This window comes from Strigops habroptila, chromosome 5 (genome assembly GCF_004027225.2).
Source record: "Strigops habroptila isolate Jane chromosome 5, bStrHab1.2.pri, whole genome shotgun sequence".
NCBI lineage: Eukaryota > Metazoa > Chordata > Aves > Psittaciformes > Psittacidae > Strigops > Strigops habroptila.
In genome coordinates, this window is record NC_044281.2 from 37,122,427 (window position 1) to 37,135,271 (window position 12,845).

The 12,845-nt window shown below is 44.2% G+C and overlaps 1 protein-coding gene across 1 annotated transcript; it reads right to left on the reverse strand.

The window, feature by feature from the left end:
• Positions 1-2,366: 2,366 nt before the first annotated feature.
• TACR2 (tachykinin receptor 2) lies at positions 2,367-12,550 on the reverse strand. Its single transcript, XM_030487049.1, has 5 exons — positions 12,047-12,550; positions 7,957-8,151; positions 4,685-4,841; positions 3,857-4,053; positions 2,367-2,556 (listed from the first exon to the last, which is right to left on the reverse strand). Exons 1-5 carry the CDS (start codon positions 12,448-12,450, stop codon positions 2,367-2,369), a joined length of 1,143 nt encoding a protein of 380 aa, XP_030342909.1. The 5' UTR covers positions 12,451-12,550.
• Between the last annotated feature and the right edge of the window lie 295 nt (positions 12,551-12,845).

The following is a 12,845-nucleotide window of genomic DNA, read 5'->3' on the forward strand; positions in this document are numbered from 1 at the left end:
GGTTTTTTCAAATGTTTTTCTTTGCTGACTGCAGGGACTCCATTGCTGCTTAGAGTAGAAGTGACTGTGCAGAGGAGGGATTTATTGCTGATCTGGAGGTGTTTTACTGCTGTGCAGTATTTAATCATGTCTATATTTATATGAAGAATTGCATGTATTTACTGTGGAGCATGGTGTTCCCGTTGCCTCATATATCACAGAAGTACTGTAGTCTGCCTTGGCATGCCTTGCAGTATCTAACAAGGGCTAGTAGCATCTCTGCTTTCTTAACTGTTGCTGGTTTTAGCAGATAAACTTTTCAGGATCTGCAGTGTGAGTGCTTCAGGGCACAGGGACTTTCACTTGTGGCCTGAAGAAATCATCCTCTACTTCCTGCACCTGAACAAGAGAGAGAGATGCCTTGAGCTGTCAGAAAACATTGGTGCCTATCAGGGACTGCACTGGAGAGGGGCTGCCAACACGTGTGACACTTGAGCATCTGAAATAGGCTTTCACTGGCTGTTAAGGCGTGATGGCAGGTGTGATGCTGAAGATAGGCCTGTTTGGTCTAAGAAGATCTGCATTAGAAAGCTGCAGGATTTAAAGGGTTTAAAGGCCTTACAATTACATTGGCTGAGCATTGGCAAGGTACAGTTTATGTATATGAAATAGTGAACTCTGCGTGTGTGTGTCCTTCAGTTCCTTGGAGCAAGAGTCTTTGCAACCTCTTGTCTAATCCCAGAGATTTCTGCATTGCAGAGCATCCCTCCACAGTGGTTTTGAATCCCTTCAAAAAAGACTCGGTGGTGGCTGGCTGTAAATGCCTCTTATTGCTCTTCCTCTCCCTTGTGTGCACCAGTGGTACAGTCTTGGGAAGAGCAGGCTGGCCAGTTAAGAAGGCTGGGCAGATTGCATCTAGATTAGACGCTACCTGTTGGAATGATTTAAAGTAATCAACTCTTTAAGAAGGGCATACAGTCCTGTGCTCTGCTGTTCCATTAGCAAGCTAAGTTTGTTTGTAACATAATTGTTCTCCATAGCAGCCAGGGATGTGAGGAAGGTTAAGTGGAGAAGGAAATTCATATCCCTGAGTACTCTTTCAGTTCAATCCAGGAACTTTTCTCTGAATTTACTGCAGAATTTAATCCTTTGTAGTTTTGCTTTCACAGAGCAAGATGGAGTATTTCAAGTAACTGGATCTTATCAACGTTGTAGGAGTTTTTTGTGTGCTAATGCATGGCTCTGCAATATTATATACAAACCTGTCATGAAAGGTGAAGGTGATTCTGAGGTGCTAATTATCACACCAGCGTTAAGTGCTGTATTACTTTTATACAAATGTTTATATTTCAGCTTCTTTTGTTTTGCATGCCTACCCATAATGTCCCTGGCTTTGAAGATGGTATTTCAGCCTTTATTTTGTATCTGAGAAGAGAAGAACAGTGATGATAAATATGGGGTAAGTCTGGAAAGTGAAGATGAAGGGGGCTATCTGGGAAGAGACAGCGATGGGCAGGTTGTCGTTAAGACTACGAGGAGATAAAGGAGGTGGATTCAGATTGTATCCACAAGCCCTGACCAAGCCAGTGAACATCATACACCAGGCTACTGACTCTTCAGAGACTCTCGCTTTCCAAATTAGGCACGACAATTAACAATGTGAAGTTGGAGAAATCATTTGGGCACAGTTTAATAGGAAAATAACATCTTATTTTGGTACAAGGTAATAGAAATGCATTTAATGAAGACGTCTTAGGGAACTGTTTCTCACTTCTAACTGATGCGGACAGTGCTGATGAAATTGCAGGCATGAAAATCCCAGAACTCAGAAAATTTTCACGGCAGGCTTTTCAGTCTGGATGTGTTAGTGTTTGCATTTGTTGTGAACAAGCTTTGCTCCACAGTCATGTCCACCATGGTGCCGCTGGGCCATGGGACTTAGCTGCACACGTAGCCCCAAGAGTCCATCCAAACTGGACCAAATGTGCCCCAGCCTTTCTGCTCCATCACCTCTTTTCTAGATTTTAGTGTCTTGGTGGAACAGAAAGGAGATTGCCATCTGGAAGAGAATAATTGATATTTTACTTATTGGCAGTGCCTCAGGTCTGCTTTGCTGCTTTTTTTGACCTCATGGGCAAGCAAGCTCTCTCTGTTCTGTATTGCAGTTGTTGGTGTAGGGGAGAGCTGAACCTGTATCCATAGCTGGGTGATATTTGGGCCTATGTGGATATAAGCATTATCAGCAGACTGCTTTCAATGCTGATAAAAACGTCCCGACGGAAACACTTGCTCCAGAAAAAAAGAAAAAAAAGACCTGCCTCAGGCTTCTACAAATCTGCTGCCTTGGAATGGTGTGTTAGCATAGAGCCAGAACCAGGAGGAGAAAATCAGAGCGTTAGCTGTGTGAGGGTAAATGATGTCTTCTCATTCAATTGGGTTTCTGTATCAAAACTTGTTGTTCTTGACTTCCTGTGGGTTGTCTGGTAAAGAGATGGGGACTTGAGTTTGAGTTTGTCTTTCTCAGTTGCTTTTATGCATGGACACCACCGGAAGGCTAGTTTGAAGCCAGAACGAAACCTGTACACAAAGAAAAGAAATTAAATTGTGAAATGATCTTTTTAATTGCTCAGAGAAAGAGCAAATTTCTCACAGAGAAAGAGTGTGGTTTTACCTCCGAATGTCTATGGAAATAAAACGTTTCTATTGAAATGAAAGGAGTGAGATTAAGAGCTAAATTTATAAAACCATGGAGGAAAAGTGCAATAGTTTATGATCAGATTTCCTTATATTTTAAGTAAATATGTATGATCAGTGAAATGGCAGGATGTCTGATGTGCTCAGTAGATAGTGATGACCATGCTGATAACAGCATTTGTGAGAAGTGTATAATCTGAGAAAAATATGTATGCTTATCCACTGGAAGCTTTAAAAAAAAAAACCCATCAATAATTAAAGGAGGAAGCTGTCTGCTTTCTGAGAGGAGGAGCATGTGTTTGGGTGTTTCACGTTAAGTGCAGTTTGGCTGAATGGGCTGCAAAGCTGCTGCCTTTTGTGAGTTTATGGGCAGGATGCTGTTTGAAATGCTCTCAAGGAGTGAGCTTCCTTGCACCACCCTGGAATTAGGCGTTTTGCCGGTGGAGTTCCAGTGAAACTGCACTGGAGGTGCTGGACAAGGTGTGTAATAAATACCCTTAAAGCTCACTGCGAGCTCAGCTAGGCTGAAGAGAGATGCGGATTAAGAAGAGGTCTGTCAGTGCGATGCGCAGGCAGGATTTGGCATGGAGATCCGCAGGGCAGCCAGAGCAGCTCCCCACACTCGGCGTCCTGCCACACCAGCGTCCCGAGAGCAGCCCGTTCTCAGCACAGAGCAAGAGGGACATCTCTTGGTACAACGGGGTTGTGTTCTCCCAGCCACTCGCTCGTAGCAGCGTGCTGGGATGAGAGTCTCGGCAGGTCACCCGTGGGCTGCTTCTACTCCCCACAGGGGTGAGCCCAGGGCCTGTGTGAGGGGCACAGGGCTGTGCTGGGATGGTGGCAGTCCTAGAAGAACGGGTGGCCAAGCCAGCTCAGTGTTAAGTCAGCAAATGCGTTGCAGAGGTTACAACTTCCTCCCTCCTTCCTTGGAAATAAGGTAGTCAGTGTGTGGAAATGTGTACAAGAGTGGCTGCGCTGATCATATGCCTGCTGTCTGTGCTTTATTCGGAGTCTGAAAATCTTAAGGGTTAAGCTCATCTCACATTATTAGCAGAGTATATAAATTGTCTGTTGAGCCCATGTACTGCAGTTGAAAATCACAGTTGTTGTCACCTCCAGAGATTTATGCTTTTTCAGGTTGAGATTTTTGTTTTCTCTGTGCGCTCACATGCACGCTACTCACCTTTGGTTAAGACAGCAGTATATGATGGGGTTGTACATCGTTGAACTCATGGCAAGGAGAAAGACTGCAAGATAAACCTGTTGAATGTATTTCTGCTGGTAGATGTCTTCCTTGAAGCTCCCCAGAATGAAGTATATGTGATAGGGCAGCCAGCAGACAGCAAAAATGATCACAACTACCACCATGGTCTTCACAAACTAGGAAAACAAAACCACTGTGTTATTCCTAGGCCTCTGGATGGTCATCTGAGCCTGCTGGGGAAATGGGAAATGCTACTTTTGGTTTGGGTCTGTTTTCTCCTCCTGAAGTACTGCGTATGGTATGTAGACCTGAGCCGCTAGGGCAAAAACCCCCAGCGCTGATGGTGGAAAGTAGGAACAGCCTGAGAGTTAGATCAAATGTTTCCTGGTGCACCGAGTGGACTTTCTGCAGAGGAACTGCTTGCAGCTACATCAGAGAGATGTAGTAGGGAAATGAAATAACTGCTGTTGCATTGAAACCTCTCCCACCCTGTCCAGAGTTTTGCCCTGGTTTATCCTGCGATGTGTGGATTCACTGGACACCGGGCTTTACTCTCTAAGGATTGCTGGAAACTGGCCTGCTGCCTACTGACGTGAGCCTTTCTTCCTTGAATGATGGGTGGTGCATGTAGATCACAATTTTTTTTCATACTTGCTGGGTGATGCCCTTTACCCCCTCCACCCCCATTTTGTCAACCTTTCATACCCAATCCCACAAGAGTTCGTATCAAATGCAAGCTCCGTTTTGGAACTGGAGCCAGCAGCACTGGTGTGTTGAGGGTAATTATTTGTAAGTTTCACTTCTGACCTTTTTTTTGGCATTAACTTGGTGTTCGTAGCGGGCTCTGTTAAGGTGGTTGCCTGGAACCGCATTGCTCCACAGAGTAATTCCTATAATGCTGTATGCAACAAACATCACCATTAAAGGCAGTAAATAAATCAACACGATCACTGCAATGTGATACCTGAAAAAGAAGAACAAGCACGTTTTCACAGTCAATATGTCTCTTGAAGGGCTCTTTTAGAAATTGTCATTTGGACATGTATGTCTGGCTCCCATTAACTTCAAAGCATAAAGAAGCAGAAATTTTGTCTACAAACATCTTTACAGGGACTTCTGTAAACAGCAAAAGCTCGTCTCTCTTGTGTTGTAATGATTAGTCCTTGCACTGGATTTACTGATCTTTCGAGATGGAGTAATATGGTTTATTTTTTCCAGAGAGCACTGAACTTTGCTATCCCACTACAGTCGGGAAAGAGACACATCTGAGACTTGTGCTGTAAAAATACAAACCTTTAAATGACAGATATTGAAAAGGAATATTCTGAAAACTACAGAGTAACTTGACGAATGCAATAGTGCCAACAGCTTAATTTGGCAACAGTGAAAATACTGGGATCAGGGACTGCAAGATGCAGCTGGCTGCTGACAGCATGCACGAAGTCATCAGGTAAGACTTTGCAGATAGCGAGGAAGGAATATTGCCTGCTTACAGCATGCAGAACATGAGTGGCAGTTATAGCTGTATTTGTGTTGCTGACTGTTTTGTTTGTATGTGCACACAATTATGTACCACCAACAGGCTATTCGGTTACTGCTCCAGCCAAAAGTGCTGGTGTGTCCTTTGGCTGTGTTTTAGCTCGGCCCTTCCTAGCCTTCCATGTTACCCTGCAAGCTTCTGCTGGTTCCCTCATGCTGGGGGTTGATTATTTTAAGCAATCACCATTTATGGGGAGGGAACAACCTGCTCATTCTGTTACAGCAGCTGTCAAATTAACATAAACAATGTAAAAAACAGGATTAGGCAGGAGGGCTCTGGCACAAGCTGCTGGCAATGGCCACAAAAGGCTGGGTGCAAATGGTCTTTCTCAGCATGACAACACTCCGGAGTTACTCATTGCATTAGCAAGTGGAGTCAACTGCTTTGTAGAGGGCTGTTGAAATGGGTGTTGGGGTGCATGGTGGTGTTTGCTGCTTGGAATGTTTGCAGATATCAGAGCAGTGGCTGCATATAGAAAAATACTGTATTTGTGAAATGTGACAAGTCCCTGCCTGTTTTCTGCCTTTCCCAAATGTCCTCAGGGCAGTACCTCTTTTGACGGTCTAATCAGCAAAGCCCTTTTAGAGTTCCCATCCTGTGAGGGAGGAGGAGAGGATAGGAGCCTAAGTTGCACATGGAAAAAAGAAACTTTTTAGTGCTGTAATTTTGCTACTTTGCTGCAAAGTTAACCTGTCACTAGGAAAAAAATAAAAAAAATCCTCTGTGGTTAAGGTTCTTTATTTTGGTTAAAGTTCTACAGATTTGGTCCCTTTGTATCCAGTGTTTCTCAGGCACTGGCAGTCACAGTAGTACATTGTTTGGGTCTTTTTTTACCTGTTTTTATCATAATTATACACATTTTTCCTGCAGAAAAGGGTTTTCCTTTGTTCCAAAGTCTAGAAATCTTGAAAGCTGGTTTTACTCAACTTTGAAGGATTTTGAGAACCCACAGTCAACAGAGGAACCCAGTTCTCCGCTTCTTTGTTTTTTCTTTGGGTTTCTTAGTATTTCTTTCCCTTTGTATTTGGACTAGCACACGAATGGCATATAGCTTTTTTCTCAGTGGTCTGTATTGCAGGCATCTGTCCCAACTGCTCCCTCACTCAAGATGATTTCTGGGGAGCACTGCTTCCAACTTCCTCTCTAGGAGAACTACTGCAACCTGCAAATCTGAGGCTGTTCAGGGAGAGTAAGCTGGTGAATGAAGTAATGTTCTCTGTTCGGGAACTGCTGCTCTCAAGCTGGGGATCCCAGAAAGAACCTGTCCTGTTATTTGCTGCATTCAGGACCAGCCTTTCCAGCTTGCAGAGTTTTTGTCACTATGCTGGGAAACTTTTGTTTCAAACCATGGATGCGGGAGAAATAAACCTCACACTTTTCATCCAAATGAAATAGTCATCAGCGACTTACATATAAGCAATTAGCTACTATCCCTCCTTCTCAACTGACAGGAGCCTAGCACACTGTGTTCCCCAGTATGTGCCACGGGGTACCAACCAAGGACCCCTGGGAGGAAGATCACCCAACATGATATGAGCCTGATTTGACTCTTTCTTATTCTGTGACTCTGGAGACTGGGGACAACTGGCCACCAGTGGCTGAATTTGCTGCAAGTTGGCCAAACTTACACGAAGCTCCTGAAACTTGGCACATATTAGTGTGAAAAACAGTTGATTTGGTAATAACTAACCATAGAAGGCAGCCAGCTGTCTGCCAGAGATGAAGACTGAGAAGGTGCCTGGTACACAGAGCTGGTCAAAAGCATTCACAGTGAAGAACAGACACGGGGAGTTTAGCACTTCGTTTTGGTTTGAAAAATTGTTTCCATTTTGTTAATAGATTTGTTCCTTTTCTGCAGTTCTTCCATTACTTCTTAGTATAAATATGTTTTGCTTGATAAATTTCTCAAACTACTCTGTGTATCATGTGTTTTGAATAATGATTAATCACCGCACATCCCCTAGATGCAGGGTATGGCTTGTTTCATTTGTCTGAACAATCATGTTTTAAAGAAGGAGGAAATTGCTGTGAGGGTTAGGAGCTTTTGGGAGCACAGATGTGTGCCTAGATAAGTTGGTCTATAAAACCTTAGGATGCTTGAAATGTGCTCCTCTTTCCCACCCCCACCCCCCCCCCAACCCAAAGAGCAGCCTGATTTTTAAGCTAAATATGTAGCTTTTCAGCATTAAAGATACCCAGTTTCTTTCTGCCTGATGGAGGGAGAAAATCCAAAATCCTTCGAACCAGGCTGTGCTGGTTTCTCTTAAACCTTCTGAGCTCTGTATCTGGGGTTTCTAGATCTTATAATCAGTTTTCAGAGAAGGGGAGGCTAGATTACCCTTCCTTACCCTGAGCTGTGATCACCTGGCAGCTTTTTCCACAGCTGGCTTAAACTGAGCTTAGATTGCCTGCCTCACACCCATATTCCCCTGCTGTGTGGTTCCATCCTGTCCTCTCTCCCTGTAGCCAACAATTTGGAGATGAAATGAGTTTCCTAGTTAACTTTTGCATGAACTAGGAGTTTTCTTGTTTCTCTTACGTGAGCTGATGCTTTGATCCGACATCATCGGGCCAGACAACAATGCATTTTGTTGTTCCGTTGTCCATCATGATCTCGGCATAGAAGCACTGTGGGAAGGCGAGCCCAAATGCCACCAGCCAAATTATCCCTATGATGACTCTGGTGCTTCCAGCAGAGAGCCTAGGCTTGAAGGGATGAATTATTGCCATGTACCTGCAAGAAAAATAGGTAATGCTTTTACAGTTGCATTTGTAAACTATATAACAAATACAGCAAGTGTAAAAACTCACCAGGATGGTATAGTGGGTTTTATTTATAGAGACATTTTGATAGGTTCCATGCTATAAATAATTAGAAGGAGCTAGATCCTTTCTGAAGAGAACAACTGCAAGTCTTAGGGAAGAATATATTAAACCCTTGTGTTTCAAGGTATGAGGAGCAAGCAGTCATCTATGCCTTCTGCATATGGTCTTTGCAAGTATTCCCCTTGGAGTTTGTTTTGGTTTTTTTTTTTCTTCCCTTTAATTAATTTTTCAAATGCTTTATGTGTTTGGTCTGAAATTTCATGCTGTGAACTGTTCATGTTAGTTTAGAGATATGTGGTGTTTAATACCATGCTGTTTCTCCTTCCTCTACAAAAAAAAAAGCCCCCAAACACTCTTTTTCCCCCCCTAATTATTTTGATCTCCTCTGATGCCCCATATTATCACAACAGCAGACTGGGGTCTTGAGTATCTTTTACCCTGAATTTTTCCCCTCTGATTTTTAGCCGTGGAACACTCTTGTGCCGTCCACCTCTGCCTATAAATGCTCAAGTGCTTGTGCTTGCAGTGGAAAGGAAAGGCTGACCATTTCATCCCACACCTGCTCAGAGCCCTCATGGCACATCTGACTACTGGATTACATGCAAGCCTGGGGCTCTCTGGTTTTAAGTTCCGTGAGTAGAAATGCATGGTATCGTAATGACTACATAATCAATTATGCATTTCTTGTCATGCTTTCCGTACTCTTTGACATGGTTTTTACAAGGGCAGAAGAGTGGAAAGTCCAATTGCCTCCTCATTTTCATAGCAAAAATGTGACAAACTCTGTGTTATCTTTTGGCCAGGCCACTGGGAGGCAGTTCTGCCTGGCTGCTGGTGCAGGACAGAGAGTGGCTGCATGGATAGGCGGCACAGTAAGTAAGCCAGAGCTGCCTGGCAGCAGAGCCTTATTTAGCTATAAAATTTTAATGTTGCCTTGCTTTTCTTTAGCTCATCGTAGGCAGTATTATACAATGTTTGAATCTGGTCAGGGAGGAATCAAGTGGCGAATATTCTCCAGAATTGATTTGTGGCTCTCAGTGAACCACAAACTGTGGGTATAAGTGATTCTACCCACTGTGCTGCCGAAGCAGCCTGTGTTGCAGATACTGAAGGTGTTGCCTGGGCTGCTGAGTGGAAGCTTTCCCAGTCAGCCAGGGGTGCACCCCAAGACAAGCGGTGCTTCTAGGCAAGCTCCTGCCAGTTGGAGTTGGATTTACTGAATTTGCTGGGGTCCCCTGGCCACATTTGTTGTGTGGCAGGGCTGCCTTTGCCCCCTGCTGCTTGTGCTCCCTGTGGCCTCTCTCTGAGCCCTGCTCCCAAGAAGGCCAATGGTATCCTGAGGTGCATTAGGAAGAGTGTGGCTAGCAGGTCGAGGGAGGTGATCCTCTCACTCTGCTCTGCCCTGGTGAGGCCACACCTGGAGTACTGTGTCCAGTGCTGGGCTCCTCAGTACAAGAAAGATGAGGAACTACTGGAGAAGGTACAGCTGGGGGCTATGGCGATGATCAGGGGTCTGGAGCATTTCTCTTATGAGGAAGAGCTGAGAGAGCTGGGCCTGTTTAGCCTGGAGAAGGGATGGCTGAGAGAGGATCTTATCAGTGCATACAAATATCTCAGTGGCAGGTGCCAGATCCCGGTCAGGATGGGGCCAGACTCTTTTCAGTGATGTCCAGCAACAGGGTAAGGGGCAATGAGCACAAACTGAAACACAGGAAGTTCTATCTGAATATGAGGGAAAACTTGTTTACACTGAGGGTGGCAGAGCACTGGAGCAGGCTGATCAGAGAAGTTGTGGAGTCTCCTTCCCTGGAGAGATTCAAAATCCACCTGGTTGCGATCCTGTGCAACCTGCTCTAGGTGAGCCTGCTTTAGCAGGGGGGTTGGATGATCTCCAGAAGTCCTTTCTGACCCCAACCATTCTGTGATTCTGTAAATCCAACAGTGAGCAATATAGCCAGGGCCTTTCCCACAGCAGACAAGGATGACTTATAGAGCTGTCACTTCTTAGCCTCCTTCCTCACAAGAAACTGCTTCAAAAGACATTGTTTTATCAAAGTTAAACAACGGAGCCCAAGTGGACACAAGTTCTCATAACAATAAATGGAAGCCATGAGTTTCCAGGAGACAGTGTCAGGATCTATTTTAAGGCTAAGCAAAGAATAGCTAAATATGGTTTGCAGTGAGATGCCAAGTTTTCTTTCTGATCCCTGCCATGTGACTAAAGAGATTTTGGCTATAAAGGTACTTCCGCCAAAAGTCCACAAGGAATGAGAGTAGGGAGACATGAGGACAGGCTGAAATAGATTTTGTTTTGTTTTTTAAATAATATTTTTTGGCAGACCACACGTATAAAATAGCAGTTACCAACAGCCCTTTATTAAAAGGAACAGCCAAAGAGTATTCGAGTCTAAAACTGAGCTGTCATTACTTCTAAATAGGGATTTGCTTTCATCTGGACAACTGCAGGCTGATAAACATACCACTCATCCCTGTGTTTATTAGCAATCCTTCCACCAACTACAGGAGCCACTACCCTGTGCTGTGCCATATCCCCAGCTCCAGTGCGGGTTGCAGCAGGCGTCACAGGCACACAGGGCAAAGCCACTTTTCTCCTGCTAGTTTATTTATCTGGTTTGTTTTGTCTATCGATTGCTTCCTGTGGCTGGGTGTGCCCGGGTGAGACAAGCTGTGAGCAGGGCAGAAGTTACGAACGTGACCCCAATGACTTACAGAGAGATGCTTTTTGAATGGCTCCAGAGGGACACTGGCTCTGCTCCTGAGGGAGCTGGAAGGGCCCTTTGTGGATATGCATCCTTGATAAGGAACGGGGGAAACCTGAAGGAAACTGCAAAGTCAGCAGGAGGGCTTGATAAAGGACTGCCGGGTATTTCTGGGTTCAGTGTTGGACTGCCCCAGGGAAGACCTTTGCTGTCAGGTTAAGCAGAGACATAGGATGGAAAAGATACAGATGTTCCCAGCACCAGGCAGAGAGTGGAAGTAATGGAGGGGCAACGGGAAGGATAAGGGGAAGGAGGGCAGAGAGCCTAGAAGGGAGCTTAACCTCCTCAATTTCTTTTACATGCCATTGCCTTTAAAAGAGGAAATTCCCATGGACTTTTGGCCTCTTTCTAGTAAAAAGAAAACCAGCATCAGGCTACTTAACAATGAGCTTAACAATGACCTACTTAACATTGAGACTACACAAATTTAAGCTCGAGTAAAAGAGACTTGGCAGATGTAAAAGAGCATGATGAAAACGCCAAACTACTTCAGAAGTCAAACAAAATCACTGTAATTAATTTCCTCCCTCTTGGAACAAGTAATTTGTGTGAACTCTCGGAGCAGACTGACATTTCTGATCCAATTCCCATTATTTCTGGTGGTTTGCTGGACTCACAAACAGGATCGTGGATGCTGATACATTCAGCACTCTAATACATTCCTATCACTCCAGCTCTGCCCAAGTGATGGGTCCTTCTCATGGTTTAAAAAAGAATAAATAAAATAGTTTGCAGGATGACTGGGAAACAATTTATGATCAATAACGTGGGAACAACAAAATACCAGCCACTTCCACTTATTACAGACTTGGGTGTGATTCAGACCAGGGATAAACCAGAAGAGCCTTCCTTTCACACCATAACTAGCATCTAACCCCGTAGTCTATTTGCTTGGCACTCCGCGCGCTTTGCTGATAAGGCACCTGATAGAGTAGGTGCAGGCCAATTGCACAAAGTATTGCAAGAATTTTTTATACCTTACAGTGGATTTTTTGGACCTTATCTTCTCCATTTGCCTCTTACCTCTCTGCAGCCACAGCTGTCATGGAATAAATGCTCACAAACATTGCAGTGATGGGGAACCAGTTCTGAAACCTGCAGAATTCCTCACCAAAATACCAGACGTTGTGACTGGCATAAATAAAATTGAAGATGGTATTGAAAGCCGACATCAGCAAATCTGAAAGAGCCAAATTAACAATAAAGTAGTTGGTAGCAGTCCTCATTCTCCTGTGTGCAAGAATAATCCAGATGATGGTGATGTTGCCAACGATGGATGTGATAACAATGAAGGAATAGGTGATAGCCCACAAAGCAATTCGCCAGCCCGGCTGGGTAAACTGGGTTACCTCCGTCCAATTACCACTGTCCTCATGGGAGTCAGCCTGTGAAATGTTGCTAGCATTTAAAATGGAAAATGTGCTCATGTTTTTTTTCTTCAGCTAAGCATAAAATGAAATCTTCTGGCATCTGCTCATTTTCTTGCAGTAGATGCTGGTGTTATGAATCCCCATGCATATGACCTAAGTGCAGTTAAAAAGACATTGGGATGAGATGTCTCATGTTCTCTCGTCCTGTTTTCCAAGCGATGCAAGGCAGTTTCAGGAGATGACCGGTACTGAGGGACTCTTCCTTGCCTTGCATTTTAACCTATGCTTGAAGAGCAAAAACTAAAGAACAACTCTCCCCCTTGATATTCTTTTCCTCTAAAAAAAGAAAGAAAAAGGAAAAAAGGAAAAAAAAAATGGTGGGGTGGGAAAGGTGACAGGCAATGTTGTCTTCCTTTAGGTTATTTGTAGGGCAAAAAGAATATAAAAGGACA

What these genes read in the sequence shown, in the direction of transcription:
- TACR2 (XM_030487049.1), bottom strand. Translation starts at nt 12,450, where the DNA reads ATGAGCACATTTTCCATTTTAAATGCTAGCAACATTTCACAGGCTGAC. An exon ending in ACAGCTGTGGCTGCAGAGAG is followed by an intron (nt 8,152 to 12,046) that starts GTAAGAGGCAAA and finishes TTTTTCTTGCAG; the next exon opens with GTACATGGCAATAATTCATC. An exon ending in GGATCAAAGCATCAGCTCAC is followed by an intron (nt 4,842 to 7,956) that starts GTAAGAGAAACA and finishes CTTCTTTTTCAG; the next exon opens with GTATCACATTGCAGTGATCG.